A 20618-nucleotide genomic window follows, 5' to 3' on the forward strand; every position below is an offset into this window, starting at 1 on the left:
GAGGTGCTTCAATCCTCAGAGGCCATAAAAAGTGAACGCAGGGAGTGGAGAGAGACCCTGAAGGAAAAATTTAAAATGGAAAGTCAGGACAGAAAGGAGAGTGAGGAGTCCATTGTAAAGGACCAGGAGCGGATGATAAAAGTGAAGGAGGAGCAAATGGAGATGTTGAAGTCCCTAACTCTCCAGGCAGAACACATGCATGCTTCCCTCCCATCCCAGCTGATACAGAACTGCTTTCCATGCCCTCCCCAAACTCCTCCCACACATTCCTTGCAACTTCCCGGAACATCTTGGTACCCCATTCATGCCACCCCTATCGGACAACTTCCAAAATGATAGCTGGACTTACACACAGCTATGAGAGCCTATACTGCCCTTCATTGTTATCTGCCTTCCCACCAAGCCTTTCATGTGTTGTTAATTAGTATTTAATAAAAACAAACTCTCTGAAAGATAACCAATCTTTATTTGTCTCCTACATGTGGTGGTTGCTGTTGGTAATAATACATAGTGGTGATCATTTGCTGACTACAAATCCCAATCGGGAATCATCACAATTTTCATGCAAGGCGGCAAGTTAACAAAGCATGGCAGAGTGCTGTATAGAAAGACTTACATTACTAGGGCTCGTTATCAAAATATCACCTCAAAACCTCCCTGATTCGAATAGCCCCTCTAATAGCGCTGGTATCTGGCTGCTCCACCCTGGGGGAAACTTTTCACTCTGAGCCTCACAAATATTATGGAGCAGTACCAGCGTACTTTTAGTCTGCCAAAGTCGTATTCCACAATCCACTGTGTTCAGCTGCTCCGTGAATGCCAAAAGTAATCTGGTGGTGTTTCTTTCCATGACATACAGCAGGTCAGGCAACTCTGATTCCTGTTCAGATTGGGTGCTCATGATACACTGCATGACCATCTGCAATGTATTCATAACAATGACTACAACAGTAGAGAGCGGTGCGGGATCCATCCTTTCACACAAAGATGGCAGCTACACAATAAACAGGCCATTGAAAAATGCCGCGAAATGCAGTCAGAATCCCATGGAATTCTGGGACAGAAAGAACTGCATCATGGGACGACCCGCTCCACAACTCTTAGCTGCAGAAGGTGTCAAGTAGGACAGTGGGATGGCTGTCCACCGTGCTCTGCTCTCATTGTCAATGCTACAGTACCAAGTGTGGATGCACTCTGCCGACAGAAGGAGTATACTGTGAACATGCACAAGCGATGTAATTATACCAATTTTGACTGTCGGCTTAACTTGTGTCGACAAAACTCTGTAGTGTAGACAAGGCCCAAGATGGTCTCTCTGTGAAACTTGAAAGCTTGTCCCTTCCACCAACAGAAGTTGGTCCAATAAAAGATGTTACCTCATCCACTGTATCTTTTTTAGGTATCATGGTAGATGATCAAAGGAACATAAACTGTAGTGTAATACCATGGCTCATGATCCTTGGAAGGATCCTTGGAGAAATACAGAGTAAAAGTAGGGAGGTGATATTGCCTGTAGCATTGGTGAGACCACTACTGAAATACTATATCCACTTCTGGTGTCCACACTTAAAAAAGGATGTTGGGAAAAGTTGGAAAGGATTCAGGGAAGAGCTACAAGAATTATTTGAGGTCTGGAAAATGCATCTTACAATGAGAAGTTAAAGGACCTCAGTCTATAGTTTATTGAAGAGAAGCTTAAACATGACTTGATCATGGTCTCAAAGTACCTACACCGAGAAAATATCTGGATTCTTTAATCTATCAGACAAAGGTATTAGAAAAAAAAATCTAGTGACTAGAAAGATGAAGTAAGCTAAAAAAATAAAACTGAAAATTCAGCACAGATTTTTAAGTGAGGGTAAGTAACCATGGAACATCTTATCAAGGGATGTGGTAGATTCTCTATCCCTTGAAGTCCTTAATGGTAATTTTCAAATGATTTTAGTTCAACCACAGGTAATTAGGCTTGATATGTAAATTAGCATTTGGAGTCCTACTGCCTGTGTTATGTAGGAGGTCAAACTAGATCATTATCATGGTTCATTGTCAAAGACTGCTCAAGACAGTCTGCCGGCCTAGGCAAAAGTTCAGTCTGCCATCCCCTCCTGTTCGCAGAAAAGAAGTTCTCAACTGGGGTGGGGGGGGGGGTGCAGTGAGCCCAGCCACACCCCCATCATGACGGAGGGGCAGATAGGCCAAATTTGAGTTAGTAGCATTGTAACCTGACATGCGGTATTGCGGTGCCACTCAGGTTGGCCCCGTTTCCCTAGGAAGAATATACCGCCTAGGCAGCTGCCTAGTTTGTTTATAACTTATCCATTCTGGTATTAAAATCTGTGAAATTGAAACATCTAGTCTGGGTAAATGGTCCCTTAAAGAGTTAAGATGTTTTGTTAGTTGTTCATGGAGTCAATGTTAAAACAGCTGTTAAATCAACCAAAACACATAAAAAGTACATAATTTACTGTAAGACAACATTGAATCTATCTAATTTAGAGTGTTTTTTAATGGGACTTTAATTTTCTCAGTTCTGATCTAATTTAGGAGACTGTCAAAATGGCAGCTTCATACTTTTCTTCTTTTTTTTGTACTTTATATACTACAAAAGTTCTTCACTAATTTATTCTTTATGTAGTTAAATATACTGCTTAAAATCTTTTTATTACACTGCAATTTCCCTTTTAAGAAACTTGAGTGTCTTTAGCTTCTTACAGCAAATAGTACATTGAGAGTACTCCACTTCAACTTTTCCTTGTGGTCTGAATTTTTTGTTTTAATTTTCAGTGTGTCATTAAACACGTATTACTTGCTTTTAGATACAAGAAAGCCAACTGCTACAGTTTGACTCCTCTACAAAAAAATGTAGTTAGAAAATCCTGATGCATGGGAAAGTATTCCACTGAATATGTTTCTACTCTGTAGCTTTTAGATCATCATACAGGCCTAATGGCTTATAAATTCTTAACTATGAGAGATATTAATGGGCATTGCAGTACATATGTATAAAATTATAATTTATTAATGTGATTTTTAAGGACTTTGTTTCTACGTGTTCGTTGCAGCAAAATATTGCCATTAGTAAGGTTGATTTGACAATATTGAAAATGGATTCTAATACAGTGAACAGTGATGTAAATGATTAGGTACCCAGTGAGCCCGCCCACTTTACAGCCGGGCTTCAACCTATTCTGGGATTTGCATTAGCACTTCATGTTTCATTTAACAGCTTAGTCCTTAAGAGACTCATATATTGCTGATAAACAGTACTGGCAGACTATTTCACTTCATACTTTCCACTATTAATAACGAGGATCACATTTGAATAATATGCTGTGGAAATGTAAATGGAAGGAAGCCTCAAGAGCCTATTGTTAACTTACTATGTTTAATTATTACAGCACTTGCTGCTATACTTTATTGCTTTGTGGAGGTTCAGAACATTATGTTCAAGGATATAATTTATTATAATCTGCTACATTGGATTCAGAGCGTGGGTAGGTGTTTGTACTCTAGATAGATGTGCGTTCTGTTTAGTGTAAGTATAACAGTATGTACTTATCAGTAAATGAGGCAACTGCTGACCACATTTTAATAAGCTAATTGGGCTTTCAGATTTTTAAATGTTAAAATTTTCTTATGGTCAGCCCATACACCTCGATTTTTAATAGCAATGGGCTTGTTACGACAGGACCAAATTTGAGATGACAAGAAAGAACCTGTGTTTCTACAATTTGTTAATTTTTTTGTGTATTTCACTAATTTTAATGGCTTATTAGGAGTGATGTAGTAACACTGAGTAGGCGAAGCTGTTTTTGTAAGTAAAGAGTAATTTAATTGTCTTCAGATATAATTAAACCCAGTGAAGTTTTCAAAAAGATTGTAGCATTGTGAATTTGTGGGTAATTAGTTGAAATTGATTTGGCTAGTACTTTTGGTAACTTAGTTACAAAAGAATGGTGCATGTCTCTCATGTCTATTTTTACAAGTCAATTTTCTGATGGATTGACCAAGGCTCAAGGCAGTAAAATGAATACTGGAAGGCTATACAACTGAGTCAGTGACTGCACACTACTGACATACTATTATTGCCTAATAACCCAACATTGCTTATAAACATCAGCAAGAGTTACAGCATTATGAAGAGTATTGTCATAATTCAGCCTTAATACAGGATGGCCTGGTAAATTTCCCAAGATTCAGCTAGGATAATAGATATCATGAATATAAACATTCTTAAATTTGCATATCTCCAAGATATTCATCCTAAACTGTGGATTGTAAAGGTTTCATATGTAGCAAGGAAAGAAATGAAACACTTTGGATAAGTATATTTTCCCCTGTGTAAACTAATCTTAGTGTACCGATTTCATTAATGGACAAAGCAGGTATCTCTGTAATAGTTGTACTATTTATATATTTTCTATAAAATCACAGTAGCATTATTATGAATTGTTCTGGATTATATATTTATCACACATGACTATTTTTCAAAATTCAAAATCAGTTGCTGTTTTAGCTTACAACACAAGTTTGACACTGAAATTTTACTGTTTGCTGCAGTCGTGGATCACTAATTTTGTCAATCTGTGTAAAGACAGTTTTAAAATTGTAAATGAATATTGTTTATTGCTTTATATGTGACACTTTGATATACTAATTGTATTTAATGACCTACTAAGATGAGGTGATAAAAACTTGAAAGCCCTTTGTCAAGCACAGTATGGCAACGTGATCTAACTGATCAGTCCAACAGGGCAGTAATAAAAGTCAGCCATGAGTGTTTTCTGTAGTAATTGATGTAGCTGATGTTTCTGCTCCTAGGTGAGAGAAATGGCTGCTACCACACTTAGTGGCCTGCTACAGTGCAACTTCCTCACTATGGATAGCCTGGTGCAGGCTCACTTTGAACAGCTCTGCAAGACAAGACTACCAAAAAAGAGAAAGCGAGACCTTGGCACAGTGGTGGATACCATTCCTTCTGCAGGTAAAGACACTGCCTTGGAGAAGCAAACTGTAAATTAAAAAACTGGTTCAGTTACTTTATTTACATTGTCCTTAGACAACTTATTATGTGAGCAACCCAGATGGCTAGAACAGGCCCTGCAGTTACGGAGGACTCTTCAAGCAGTATACATAAAGAAACGGAGCTGTTGTGTATGCAAATATTTATAATACTTAAATGTTTATAAACCATCATGACAAAACATTTTTGTTTATAGATCTGACTTTTTTCCTGTATGTTTGTATTGCTCCTAGCACAATGGGGTCCCAATCCCAATTAGGTACTTTGGGTGCTGATACAGTATAAATGTTAAATAACATTATACTACTACAGGGCAGAGTTATATGACGGTTAATAGGTTTTTGTGGTTTATTCTAGGGTGTACTGCTTACCAACTTCCATGAATGTACATGTATTCAGAGACTCGTCAAAGAGGAAATGGTTATTTTACCAGTCAGTGTAATTCTTTGAGGGTTGTCTTAGCAGTCACACGCCTCATCCACCTTCACCTGTGAGGCGCCGGAGAAAGGAACTAAGTTAGAGCTTGCCCTCCCTAGAACTGTCAGTGCCATTAGACTGTATTTACATGAGCCCCAACAGGAACAGTTTACCAAAAAGTTACAGAACACTGGTACAGGCATTTTTGAGTCCATTGCAGAGGCAGCCCTTGAACTGGTAAATAACCTCTCCTTTTTGATTCTTCACAAGAGCCTGTAATGGGTAGAAGATGTGAAGATTAAGAATTCCCCTAGTATGGATGTTAGTTGCGCTTTACTGCTCATGATAACTTACGTTTAATGTGTATTTATTTTAGTACTTTTCATAAGTTAAAAATAGCTGGAATTACTGAAAATGAAGTTTCAAGCCTGGCTGTGTTATGGAAACATATTTTGAAAGATTTATATCCTGCCACATGTATATTACAGTCTTTTCATTGCAGACTTGGTTAAGCGCCATGCTGGTGTGCTTGGACTTAGTGCATGTATTTTGTCAAGCCCTTATGATGTACCCACTTGGATGCCCCAGCTTCTGATGGACCTCAGTGCCCACCTGAATGATCCTCAGCCTATTGAGGTAAAAATAGTCTGATCCTATTTATTTTTTTCTGTTTACTCTAATCTAAAACATGTCTATCATCCTTACATTAGCTTCCTGAAGAAAGACTGTGAAGGAATATATGTCACGGTGTGACATTTTTTCTTCAAAAGCTCATAACTTTGCTAATTCCAAACGTGCTTTAACTCAAAGGCACCTTATGAAAGCATGCCAATTCCTTGCCATATTTCTTTTCTGCCTCAGTCATTTCTACACTAGAGCCAAAAATAAATAAAGTAGAAAGCTGAGAGAGCTTTATTTATAATGGGGAAATTCCTTCACTCTCCTTGTACTCAAAAATGACTAACATAGTTTTTACACAAACTAAACAAAATAAAGCAAACAAAATCATTGGGTAGAGACCAGGGCCTATAAAATTGCAGCCTGATAGATGAAAGTACTGGAAACTTTTGTGAGCACCTCAAAAAAGGGGCTTTGAATGGAAATACTTAAGCATCTTTACCTGTAGCTGTTGCTAGCAATTCAACTATATTATTGTTATTAACTATAGTGTTTAAACTTTGTGGAGGGGAATTTCCTTGAAAGAGCTAACCAGTTCTGCTAGGGCTGACTTTTACTGGATTACAAAAATTAAATCTGGAGAATGCATATAATTATTTTGCCTTTGCGGTGCACCAAACGAGATATACTAAATAATAATAGGAGACAATATCTCTGGAATGTCCCCGTAAAAGTTTGATCTCCCACCCACTTTGCAAGTTATATGTGACTGAACAAAAATTATTGTTTCAACCTTTTACCATCTGTCTGTCCAACACTGAAAAACCCAGCAGAGCCTGAGCCCCTACAGCAGGATCAACAAGATTGAAAACTGAGAGGAGGGAAGAAAACTATTTTGATAAAAATTAATAAGAATTTATCATAGGTCTCCAAAGTTTGCAAAACAAAACAAAAACCAACAAGCAAAGGTTCTTTCACTATACTTAAGAGCCTTGACAACACTGATCTAGAGAGATTAGAATTCAAAACTTTGTAAATTCTGAAATCTTACAGATCTGGACTGGATGAATTTTTGGGGGTCCGTTCCAGACTTTCCAACTGTCTAAATGTATACAAATGCTAGTTGAGGAGTGTCATCCAAATATAGAACTACCTGTTCTTCTTCAAGTGGAGTCTCTGTGGGTGCTCCACTTTAGGTGATTATGCACCCTGCATCTCTAGTCAGAGAATTTCGATAGCAGTACCTGGCTGGGCTGCACACGCACGCTCCCCATCTCACCTCCAGTGGCAATTAACTGGTGCTGTGCGACCCTTTCATCCACCAGTTCCTTCTCAGCCGCCCTTGGTTCAAGTCAGGGCCCCAGCAGTGCGCGCTCTCGCTTTTATCTCAGATTTAGTTTAATTAAATCAGTCAAGTAGTTTAGTGTAGTTAGGGTAGTTGATTAAGAACCCTTTATTTCTTTTTCTGCCCATTAAAAAATAAATAAAAAATTTTCCTTTCGTCCTCTTAAGGGACATTATTTTTCCTCAGAATGCCCGAGTCGCCTGGCTTTAAACGCTGCCTCTCCTGTCGCGAGGCAGTTCCGCTTTCTGGTGGACACTCGCCGTGTCTCTGGTGCCTGGGGAACTTATGTGCCCCAGAAGTGCACCCCTTGCCACAGTCTTAAGACCCAGACAAGGAAAGTGAGGGATCTTAAACTGAAACTTATCCTAATGGAGAAGTCCCTCCATCCCGCCTCAGACCCGGGCTTGCAAACTTCTCCTGCCATCCTATCACCGCAGGCGGCTTCTGACAGACCCACTTCCTCCACCCGGAAAGGAAGGGACCTATCTCCTGAAGGATGTGGAAAGAGGAGAGCTAACACTCCCCTTACCAAGACCACATCAAAGAGGAAACATTCCCTGACTCCATCCACCACATTGGTACCGAACACACCATGGCTTAGTACCATTGAGTCAGCAGGGACTTCCAGTACCGGCGGTACCGTCACAGCCACAGACCCTAGCAGGCAGGCTCTGAGAAGGAGGGCAGACAGAAGACTGCCTCCTCCACCCCGGCACTGGCAGCACAGACAAAAAGCTCGGTACCAAGCAACTCTGCAGTACAAAAGGCAACAGTGCCACCTGCTGGCCCTATGTTCAATAGCACAGACACTGCCCCGCAGATTGTCATGCCATCCTCGGCATGCTCTCTGTTGGCTCCTTTCCTACTGGTACCGCAAGGTCCCCTGTTACTGCCACAGTTCTCTGTACCGCTGTCAAGGCTGATTCTCCACTTTGGCACTTCAAGTGCAGAAGGTGGTGGCCCACAAGGATTTTTAAACATTAATACTGGCCACTCCAGGCTTGCATTAAACTCCCAAGGTTACAGCTTCTCTCTGACCTTGGATGGGTAGATGCTGCCACCACCCAAATTCAAACCCCTTGGGACCCAGGAAGGCACACTTGGGAATTCCTTCCTGTGGGGTACCGTCAAGCCCTTTCACTCCCCTCCGGGGAAGAGCTGAGAAAGAAAACAAAGAAAATTAGCTGTTAACCCCAGCTAATTGTAAGCGGGGGAATAGTCCCGCTATTGTGGGGAACTTTCCTGGCTTCTGCACTACCCCGGTGAAGTGGGCTAGCGAAAGGATCTGAGTCGTCACTCCCACTTCCTTTACCCAGTGGCCTCCCTGCCCTTGAGGACTCCCCTTCCACTCTCCTGTCTGGCAGAGTCCTCGTAACCCCAACAAGGCTGGGCCCCGGATTCCTGGGGGACTCGACCCCCAACCCTGCTGTGGTCACCTAGGACAAGGGTTAGGGTGTCCCCACTCCGGGATGTACTCTCTGCCCTGGGCACTTCTCTGACCCATTGAGCATTACATACAAGTTAAAGTAAATGCAAGTTATTTAATCAGCACTTAATTTTAAAAAGAATAAGGGAAAGGTTAAAGGAAACACATTAACCCTTTCTGTGCAGGGAACATCACAAACAGTGTCTCTGGAATGTCCGGGCAGTTCACAGTCTGTTCCTTGTAAGTCCCAGGCCGCCTTCTCAGGCCCTGGCTGTGCTGCAGGGATGCTGTGGGTTGGACACTTGCTCTGGTGGTGGCCACATGCTCTCAGGCTCTAAGTGGTAGGACCCTTCTTCCCAGCGTTGTCCCCGCCCTTTTGGGGTTACGATCCAAGCCTGGCCTGCAGAGCCTCTTGGCTGAGGTGTCTCCCTGTGCTGGGCCCACTGCCCAGGATCCCCCTCGCTCTCCCCAGCTGCTCACCGCACCTAGCTCCAGACTGCTCCTGCCCCAGCTCCACCACTCTGTCTCAGCGCTGCTGCTGCTGCTGCTGCTCTGCCTCCAGCTCCCTGGGCTGGTTCTTTGGCCCCTCTGCCTCTGGTTGCTACAGATCTGCTCCCAGAACGGATCTGCTCTGCAGGCTGCTTCTGTGACTCTGCACCCAACACTGACCTGCTTCCTGGGCTGCTTTTCTGACCCCTGTGGCTCTGGTTGCTGCAGCTCTGCTCCCAGGGCAAGTCTGCTCTCTCTGGGCTGTGCCTCTGGCTTTGGGGCTGCAGCTCTGCTCCCAGGACAGGGTCTGCTCTCTCCGGGCTGCTTTTCTGGTCCCTCTGGATCTGGCACAGCTCATCTCCCCAGCTAAGTTCAGGCCCCTGCTTTCTCCTTAGCTCGGCCCCACTCTGTCTGACCCAGGCAATTCCAGCTTACACGGAGGACGGGACCTCCCTGGCCTCCTGACTCCCTGATTAGCCTGCCCGCCCTGTCATTCAGGCTGACCTGGAGCATTGGCCTCTCCCCATTGTTCCTGGGGGCTGTCAGTCTCAGGGTCCTGATTTCCCATCGACCCTTCCCCTTTTTTAGTACTGGGAGCTAGCAACTAAACACCCCCACTGAATGTTAGTAAGGGGGCAACAGTCCCGTTACATAATTAAACATCATATGCACAAACCTCTTCGAACACCAAAAATCCAATCCTGTTCTTAAAAAAGGTAAATTTTATTAAAAACAAAAAGAAAGAAAATACATATGGAACTTAGGCTTTTGCTAGATTTAAAAAGAACAATTCCAAAAATTAAGCACCCAAAATAGCTTTCTTGGGGGTTCAGTTTAAAGGTTACAAGCAAACAGAAGCATCTGGGGTTAGCACAGAGGAGTCCACAAGCTAATAAGAAATAAAAGAAATAACCTAATCGCGTCTTTCTAAACATTCCTAATCTGTTTACACATTTGGGGGTTCCAAATAAGTAGTTCTAGGTATGATCGGATGATCTATGATCATACCTGGCTTAAAGCTTCTCATAGCATAACTGCTCCCTGTTCCCCTCTTTCCTGGAAAACAATAACAGAGAGAAAGGGGAAGTTTTTTCCATTTTAAAAAGTTCTAGCCTTCCCATTGGCTCTTTTGGTCAGGTGCCCACTCCCTTTCCTTTATCTGGGGGACTTTGTTAACCCTTTACAGGTAAAGCAAGCAGGGAACAAACACCAAGAGGGACTTTATAGCTGGTTGACTGACTGGCTGGGTGCCCATAAAAGGGAGCTACCCCCCGCCCTTCATTTATCACAACCGCCTTTCACACAGGTACCTTCATCAGTACCACAACCTCAAGAGTTTCTTGCTCCAAAGGACCTGACAATTGCCCCAGTACCAGAATCGTCTCTCCTTGGTACTGATACTTCTTCGGTACTTTCGCTAGTGCTCCCTCCACCAACTACAGTCGCTCCTCTATCTCTAGCGAGGAGGATGAAGATGAAGAAGGGGGAGGTTTTCTCCTCCCAATGCTCTTCACTTATGCAAGGCAGTGTTCGGTTCATACATCAGGAACTCCCTAAGCCTGCACCAGTATCTGAATTTCAAGGGTGGTATGGTCACCCCTGGGAACCCCATGCCCTTCCCATCTCAGTGGGCATTCTGGGACCCATGGGCAGCTTATAGACAGTTTTACCCCAGACCCCTAAGTGGCACCATGGAGGTACATAGGCACTCTTCACCACTATCCACAGTGTCACCAGCTACCCCTCACAAACAGCGTTGAGAAGAGGGAAGAAGGTTTAGCTTAGGAAGCAGCTCCTGCCACTTGCACTTCATTGTCACTGAATGAGACTATTATGTCCTTTACGCCTACTGCTGGAGTTGATTTCAGGAATTTCCAGGAGCTCTTCAAAAGAATAGCAGAGACACTCCAGATAACCCTAGAGGAGATCTCTGAGTCATGTCACAAGCGCTTGGATATACTTCACACGTCACTTCCTCCAAGATTGCCCTTCAGATTAACTCAGCAATCATGGAATCCGCCACAAACATCTGGCAGACCCCTGCCACCATCCCACCCACATGTAAGAGATCAGACAAAAAATATTACATCCCTTCGAAAGGGATGGAATCTCTATTCACATGCCCTCAGACAAATTCATTGGCAACTGATGCAGTCAACAAACGGGGCAAACAGCGTTACTCTAGAACCACCCATTATGATAAAGAGTGGAAAAGACTGGACTTACTCGGCCGCAAGGCCTATTCATCAACAACACTACACTTCCGGGTCGCTAATTATGAAGCATTTATGGCGAAGTATGACCATAAAAACTATTCCAAATTTTCTGACTTTATTGACTACATACCAGAGGACAAAAGAGAGCAGTTTACATAGCTCATTTCCGAGGGCCACCTCTTGGCTAGAACTGTCCTCAAAGCCTCTTTGGACTCTATTGACACGGCAGCAAGGATCATCGTACGCACAGCAGCCAAGACAATACAGTAACCAGAGGCATAGATAGAGACCACTCAGACGCAGACCAAGCTCCTCCCAACCCACCACATCTCAACAATCAACCTCTAAACAACAGATTTGAAGGTTTGGTCAAGGGCTTATCAGACCTCCCCCTGACTTTTGCTGCCAACAACTTGCTGCCAGACCTCCCACCAACCATCCCTTTACCAATCGTTTAATACTGTTCTATCCAAACCGGTGAACCATCACTTCTGACAGATGGGTACTGGAAATCATCAAGCCTGGCTATGCCCTCCAGTTCCTCTCCATCCCTCCCTGTCCCTCTTCAGGGACCCCTCTCATGAGCCCTTCCTGAGACAGGAAGTGGAGCATCTCCTACAACTGGGCACAATAGAGACAGTTCTGGTACATCACAGAGGGAAGGGCTTCTACCTGTCAGGAATGGTCTAGATAATACTTAATCCTGCCACAAGTGCAGGGGACTGGACTAGATGACCTCTTGAGGTCCCTTCCAGTTCTGTGATTCTATTCTCATTATTTTTTAACCCGAAAGAAGTCTGGAGACTCATCCTTGGTCTCAGGAAGCTAAACAAATTCGTCAGAACACAACATTCAGGATGGTTATGTTAGCTACAATCATTCCAGCACTGGAACAAAGGGATTGGTTTGCAGCCCTCAACCTGAAAGATGCATATTTTCACATTACAATAAGCCCTATGCACAACAAATTTCTTTGGTTCGTACTAGGACAGGACCATTTCCAATATACAGTACTATCCTTTGGCCTCTCCACGGCCCCCTGCGTATTTTCCAAAGTCCTTACTGTGGCCGCAGCCCACCTTCGCAAGCACTGGGTCATGATATACCACTACTTAGACGACCATCTGATCAAGGCTCACACTTGGGCAGAAGCCATCGCAGTCACGCACCAGACAACGTCACTCTTCACCAGTCTCAGTATACAAACAAACGTCCAAAATTCCACATTAACGCCAGTCCAGAAACTGGACTTAATTGGCGCGCATCTAAATTCTCTAGAAGTGACAGCATCATTACCTCTTCAGAGATTCGCCACTCTAACAAACCACATCAGTACCTCAGTGCACAGTCCAAGGATATCGGCTGGGACCTGTCTTCAGCTACTAGATCACATGGTAGTGACCATGTACATGGTGAAACATGCCAGACTGTACATGCACTGCTTGCAGTGTTGGCTCAAGATGGTGTTCACACCACATACATGCAATTTGAACCAACTTCTGAGTATGCCAACGAAGGTCAAGGACTCACTACAATGGTGAACTCACCCACACAATATCTGCGCAGGTGTCCCTTTCCTTCAGCCTCCTCCCAAATCGATAATCACAACGGATGCCTCTCTACTGGGGTGGGGTGCCCACCTACATAAACTCACAGTACAGGGAAGATGATATCCTTCCTAATCAACACTCCACATCAATGTATTGGAATTACTCGCAGTTCGCAATGCCTATGCACATTTCATGCCTCTGATTAAAGACAAAAACATACAGATCATGAAGGACAAAGTAGCCTGCATGTTCCACATAAATAAACAGGGAGGAGTAAGATCACACTCGCTAGGTATGGAGGCCATAAAACTCTAGACATGGTGCATACCACACACAGTCACCATATCAGCCACCTACCTGCCGCGGGTCTCGGAATAGCACAGCCGACACATTAAATCGAAGGTTCTCGAATGACCACAAGTGGGCAATCAACACCTGCAAGATCCAGAGCTTACTGCAGCTATGGGGGTTCCCAGCGACAGACCTATTCAGCACAAAACAAAACAGCAAATGTCCAGTCCCAGAGTGGGTCTGGGATCAGGATCCAGCAGCGATGCATTTTTCATTCTGTAGCGCATACCCCGCCTGTATGCTTTTCCTCATACCCCATTGCTGTCCAGCATCCTGGACAAGATCAGAATCCATCAAGCCAGAGTCATTCTGATAGCACCAGCATGGCCCAGACAAACCTGGCACCCATACCTGAAACAGATGTCATCATGCCCCCCTGGCTCCCACTTCTTCCAAATCTCTTCTTGGGGTGCAGGTCAGACTCTCCATCCAAACCTGGAGTCGCTCCATCTCACATCCTGGCTCCTCAATGGTTCCATGGCAAAGGAGAGAACTTGTTCTGAGGGTGTTAAAGACATCCTGCTAAACAGCAGAAGGCCCACTACACCGGCTACATACCTACATAAATGGAAGAGATTCCACACATAGTGCCTAAAAAAACAAATCGACACCACCATCTCTCCCATACCATGGGACTACATGCTCTACCTTAAGAAATCTGGCCTTTCAGTGGGTTCATTGCAGGTGCACCTGGCAGCCATTACAACATTCCATGACAAAGTGAACAGCATTTCAGTCTTTGCTCACCCAATTACCAAAAGATCCCTGCAGGGAGTGCGCAGCCTCTACCCAGAACCCAGAGCCCCAACTCCCCCATAGGATCTGACTTTACTGCTTTGATCTCTCACAACCGCCCTATTTGAACCGTTGGCCATGTGTTCACTTCTACATCTTTGCATGAAGGCGGCCTTCCTAGTTGCCATCATATGGGAGAAATTGCTGGTCTTATGGCTGGACCACCCTATGTGGGTTTTTTTTAAAAAAAAAACAAGGTCACTCTGACCTAACCCCAAATTTTTGCCTAAAGTCCCTTCTTTTTTCCACATCAATCAGCCTATCCATCTTCCCACATTCTTCCCTAAACCTCACAAGGACAGGCAAGAAGCAGTTTTCTACACCCTTGACGTTAGAAGGGCACTAGCCTTTTATCTTGAACAGACCAAATCGTTCAGGAAAACTCCTAAATTGTTCCTCTCCACTTCGGACCATTCCAAAGGAAAACCCATCTCTAAGCAGAGACTTTCCAGATGAATTTCAGATTACATTCAGCTCTGTTACCGACAACATGACCTACAACCCCCCTCAAGGATTAGAACACACTCCACAAGATCTGTAGCCACATCGGTTGCCTTCCTGCACGATGTGCCTATTACCGACATGTGCAATACAGCTACTTGGACTTCTCCTCACACATTCATTCAGCGCTACGTCATCCATCAAGTCTCAGCCTCTGACACTCGGCTGGGACACACTGTCTTATCATCCATTCAGACCTAACTCCAAATTCCCCCCTTTCCCCTGAGGGGCACTGCTCTACAGTCACCTAAAGTGGAGCACTCTCAGGGACTCCACTCGAAGAAGAAGAGAGGGTTACTCACCTTGTGCAGTAACTGAGGTTTTTCAGGATGGTTGTCCCTGTGGGTGCTCTGCTGCCCACCCTCCTCCCCTCTACTTCGGCGTTCTAATTAATTCCTCTGCGGTAGAGAAGGAACTGGGGGAGTGAGGGGGCTGCAAAGCGCTAGTTAATTGCCGTTGCAGGCGCGAGACTGGGAGAGCGCATGTGTGGCCCAGCCAAGTATTTCTGTCAAAATTCCCCGACTAGAGGCGCAGGGTGCACAGTCACCTAAAGTGGAGCACCCACAGGGATTCACATCTCAAAGAACCTCAGTTACTGCACAAGGTGATTAACCCTCTCTTACTTTTGTTGTTTGTTATCCCATTTAGGGAAACTTTCCACAGATGTGAAACAGTTTTAAAAAATATCAAAAATTAATACAGATCTAATTTTTTTCTTGCCTGCTACACAGATGACAGTAAAGAAAACACTGTCCAATTTCCGGAGGACACACCATGACAACTGGCAGGAGCACAAACAGCAGTTCACTGATGACCAGCTGCTTGTCCTTACAGACCTCTTAGTATCACCATGCTATTATGCTTAAATAGGTAAGGCTGCGTTTATTTTGGTTTAAATTAGAAAACATTGCCATTTTATGATATCCACTCTAGCCATCCAGTCAAAGTAAACGAAAGAAGGTCCCAGATCCAGGGAAAAGCGTTCCCTCCAAATGAAGTCCCTATCGATGCTCATTTCTGTTGGTTGAAAACTCTGCTTTTAGTGACCTGCTGTTTATCTTTACTTTATTCAAACAAAAATAAGGGAATACACAATAAACTAAAAGTCTAGGTCTTCAGAAGAAAAGAAGTTTTATCAACACTTCCTTTGCTCCCAAACCTTCTCAGCCCATAAGCTGCCCTCTGCATTTCTGTCAGAGGAGCATCACTAGAGGGACACAAGGTACCTTGAGACTTAGCATACCACATTCACAGTGTTCCTGGTCCTTGTTGACCTGCAGAACAAGGAATCAGACTTGAATTTGAACCCTGATCTCTTACATGGGAATGATATGTGTTGTGACTGGACCACTGTGCTAGCCTGCAAGGGACTTTTTTAATCATCATTTTCTGTAGTATCACAAGAACATGGGTAAAGATATAATCTTGTTTTTAATTATTTCTATTTCAGGTTCTTCTTGGAAAAAATGAGGACCTAGAAACATTTCTGCAAAAATAAAGGAAACTCAAAACTAATTTATTGTGTATGGAACTTTTAGTCTTGGAAATCCTGATGCCTAATCAAAACCATTTTTTAAAATACAAATATTAGGTCCTAACAGAGCTCTATTCATCACAAATTACAACTCTACAGGGAGTAGCTATGGGAGTCCTGCGTTCTTCCATTACTGCATCTGCGGGGCCAGATCATTACTTGTTTCAAAGCGTACTGTCATGGGCCTGCGTTATACAGCCTTACCACCTTCAACCTCTACTCACTGGCTTATTCCACCCATCTCTTCCCATCGCCTCTTTTCTTTCTTATTCCATGTGCCAGCCATTTTTTATGTCCGTGGATTTGCAGAGCACACATGACTGCAAGTCTGAACATTCTAAGGGAAGTGCTCCAGTTTTGGTTGACATTTTTTTATCGTATCAACCTGCAGGAGCTGGTACCTATGAACCTCAAACCCGCCTACTCCCATGACAAGAGGCCAGGAACCTATTTTTCTCAAAGGATTTTTTTTCACTGCTTGCATTCAGGTACCCATTAGGTGACAAACTCTGTGCCATTTAATCCATCTGAGAGTTGGACTACCCTTTTAAATCTGACCTTCTATGGAAATGGAAATATCCATTCTGTCCTCTGCAGCCTAGATCAGTACTATGGAAAATGGGGAAATTTCCATGGCCTGGCCAAGTTTTAGGAGGTAATCTGACCTGGTGCACAACTTAAACCCATGACCATCTGTAGCTTCCTAAGGGTGGAAGGCTGTGGATCTTTTCAGATGAATAGAGCCCATAGATATGAATTTTTTGCTATCAAGCAAGGTTTTAATTCAGAGACTGAAGAGTATGTACAGTGTGTAAAAGCACTGAATGGCTGAATTTTTTTAACAGAATATTCTCATTAAAAAGACTATTAGTCAGCATTTGGAGAAGCATATCTTGCATAAATGGAAGACTGCTAAGATTGTGGAAGTTCTGTTTTTGGTTTTGGTTTTTTGCCTGCAAGTTTGTTCAGAGACTGATATCTATTGGCTATTTAATGACATGTTTAATATGTGTTACATAGATGTAAAAGATTGTATAAATTGTAGAGGCATTGCTTTAGGAAGACATTGTACAGTTTGCAACCTTTTACATAACATCATTGTGAGATTAATTTGTAAAAATTCACACTTCAATGTTAATACTATAGTGCTTCTGGCTTTTGTATCAAATCAAATGCCATTAGTGTTTTTTAAATTATTTTCTTTAGCAAAATATCTTTCCTTGTTTAAAAGGCAGAAATTTTATTTTGTTTTAGTTTTCATTTATCTCATGACTGCATCTGATGAGGATTTTAATGCAACATTTGTGACCATCTCTAAATGCTAACATCACATGTTTTGATGTGATAAGATTATAGAAAGCAAGGTACCTCCTTCAATGAAATAGTTCACAAGTTGATATGTTTCATCTTTCACACAACCTGTACAGTCTTCCTTACAGGAACACTACAATACATTTTGAAATATCTACCTGCTGATGGAGTGACTCAATACAATTTTAAAGCACAGCAGTGTTCCTAGTACAGTATTTACTAAGTGTCAGCACACAGATGTAACCACTGTATAGTGTAGTGCCAAAATTATTTCAATTGTGTACCTAGTTTAAAACCCAATAAATGGATTGTTTGTAACATCTGCATTTTTTGTCTTTCACTACTTTCGGAATCTAATTTAGGATTGTCTACTCCAATTTCTATGGGGTTTTTGTATCAAATCTATATGCATTGTGGAATTCAAGAGAAGTCAGGTTGTTTATGTGGTGCAGACTGTAGGTTGCCATTTTAAATTTTTTTGTATTAACAATAGTCTCTTTACCCATCACTGAAATGCACTACCTCAGGAATAGAACATGTCATCTGTTCTAACATCACACAGCACCACAGTTAACGACAGCAAGGGAATAACACTGCATTCATTTGAAATGTGGGTATAATTTTAAGAGGGCACAAATGGAAGTTGGCCAAGATATTGAGATCACCACCATTCTATTGAGAAAATTTCTTTAGGAATACTTAACCACAGGTGGACACAACCTCTGTTTTATGACACTTCCTAGAATTAGCATCTCAACAACAAATTTCCCTTAATACCTTACTTGAGATATTCAATCAGTACTACTGCAGAGGGAAGAATGCCACTTGTTGAATGACCAGTCCCTACTCCAGTGGGATCCTAGGTTTTCTTTTGTCCTTGCATTGATGTGCTGATGATGCCTCACCCTCCTTAGTTTGTGAATTCTGATGAGACCAGGACCAAAGGCATTACCTTCCCAACAGTGAATTCACTAGTCAAACGGCTGTCTAAAGTCAAAGAAATTCAGCTCTCTCCAGTAGCATAAAAATTAACTTTGAAAACACTAAAGATTGTAGAAAGCACATGTAATAAGCTATGCTATTTAAAGCACAACACCTCAGCTGAGAATTGATGTAGGAAAGCGGAGAGTTCTGCTTTGCCCCCTATGCTGGATTTAGGGCAATTGACATAGGAGCCAGCTTCACATCAGTTGAGAATTCCCATTCTCAGTTGGCAAACTAGCCAGATTATGGAACTGGGATAAAAAGGGAGCTGAGAATATGGCCCTGTGCTTCAAAGATAATAATAACTGTATTGTAGCTAATAAGCAACTAGCACGGGCCGTGATAGGTGAGCTCTGCAAATCCGTAGTAAATTGCTCAACTTGAAAATTCCCTGGGATAAAAATGTACTTGTGATTGTACAAACAAATTTGTCTTTTAACTATTTCTTCTGTGGCTCAGATTAATTTCATTCTGTCCTAGGCTTGGGCCATGATATGTGTAGTACAAAGAGAGCCTAAGACATGAGGCCTTTTATAAGAGGCCTGCTATGAGGCCTGAAGCCTGAACTACAGTAGTGGTCAAGCCTTGCTGGTATAAAGCAAAGTTAGCAAAAGTCAGATTGTGAGCAGAAGTCAGGCCCTGTTACAAAACATGCCTGCTTGCAAGTTCACAGAACCTGGCAAGAACAGGGCTGGCACTGCAAAAGCACAGACCTTCCTGGAAAGTACTCGGCACAGGACACTCATGCAAACACATTCCAGAAGAGTGGTACCAGAACACCCCGATACAAGGTTATGATGTAAACACACTCCCCAAAGATATACAAGGATACACTGACCCCTCTTAAAGATAAAGTCAGGATACCAGGGTGATGGATAGAGATGTTTTGATCAAACCAACATGTACAAAGTAAAAGGGGGTAACTGATGTCAGAGGGGCAATACATAACTTGCTAGTATCAGTGTATAAAGCAGGATCTCAGAGGGCATGTCTTTGGCTGGCCAAGGGGGGGAATGGAAAGTCCTGCCATTCACTGAGCTGGTCCATTGTAATAGGCATGCATGTCTTAGTGGTCCTGTAGCATCTATCGGACCGTGCTTTGTTGACAATAAACCTGGCCAGGCACCTTTGCTACTGAAACAGGTCAGTGATCTTTGGGGGCAGTTTGATCGAGGTCTGCTGTGTTGGCTATCTGCGCAGAGCTGGGACAGCACACAGAAAGAACACACACACACAGCCAATGATTAACTACAATATGTTTTGCCAAAACATTAGATTTAGGAACCATTTCTTGGGGTGCCATCTTTGTTCATTGCTAAAATTTTCTTTTTTGGCTTCCCTCAAGCAACATACCACAGAACCATAGAAGATTAGGGTTGGAAGAGACCTCAGGAAGTAATCAAGTCCAACGCCTTGCTCATAGCAGGACCAACCCCAACTAAATCAGATATTCCAAAGCTAACAATCACCAACATATTTCTAACTAGCTTCCACCAATTTCAGCCATAAAATATTATTGTGAATCCCAACATATCCCCCAGTCTGAGACATTTAGATTGTGCCTCTTCTCACAGATACTGGAGGCAGTTCACTTGTTTGTGGGGCTTGGCCCTTCTGCACTTAAACCACATTCTGAGTGATGGCTTCAGTGCTCCCACCTTGTCATTGCCATCCTACTTTTTAAAGATGATTGTTCATGCAGTAGCAAGCAATGTCTTTTCCCCTGGTCTCTGCTCTCCCTTAGGGGACAGAAGTTTCTTGGGTTTTGCTCTCCAGAATCCCTTCTAAGTCTCCTCCCAACCATGGTGGAGCACGCTAAACAGAGCAAGCAGAAAGCTGAATTGCTCCATCTGCAAGGAGGCCCTCTCAGGATCTGCAGAAGAGGTTCTGTGCCACAACTGCTTCCTGCCTGCCCTGACTTGAACATCCCGGCTGAGGGGGATTCTTCCGCAAAGACCCCACAGTAAAGAAGATAAAAGGGACTTTGGAGTGGACTCTAAAGCCTCCCTGGCAACCACGTTTCACTACACCCACATTGTTCTGAAGCAATGACACAAA

General features: G+C 43.0%; 1 protein-coding gene across 4 annotated transcripts in view; it reads left to right on the forward strand.

Annotated features, from left to right (window-relative positions):
• PSME4 (proteasome activator subunit 4) overlaps positions 1-17894 on the forward strand; it is a 209455-nt gene extending 191561 nt beyond the window's left edge. For 3 of the 4 annotated variants that reach the window (XM_037895876.2, XM_037895875.2, XM_037895874.2), the window contains 4 exons: positions 4822-4984; positions 5943-6076; positions 15463-15601; positions 16182-17894. In XM_037895876.2, coding sequence (XP_037751804.1) covers positions 4822-4984; positions 5943-6076; positions 15463-15597 — 432 coding nt within the window. In that variant the 3' untranslated portion in view covers positions 15598-15601; positions 16182-17894. Of the gene's footprint in view, positions 1-4821; positions 4985-5928; positions 6077-15462; positions 15602-16181 lie in introns of those variants that run through there. The other variant, XM_037895877.2, reaches the window with a different exon arrangement.
• Positions 17895-20618: the final 2724 nt, after the last annotated feature.

The sequence above is a fragment of the Chelonia mydas genome, chromosome 3, assembly GCF_015237465.2.
Source record: "Chelonia mydas isolate rCheMyd1 chromosome 3, rCheMyd1.pri.v2, whole genome shotgun sequence".
NCBI classification, from domain to species: domain Eukaryota; kingdom Metazoa; phylum Chordata; order Testudines; family Cheloniidae; genus Chelonia; species Chelonia mydas.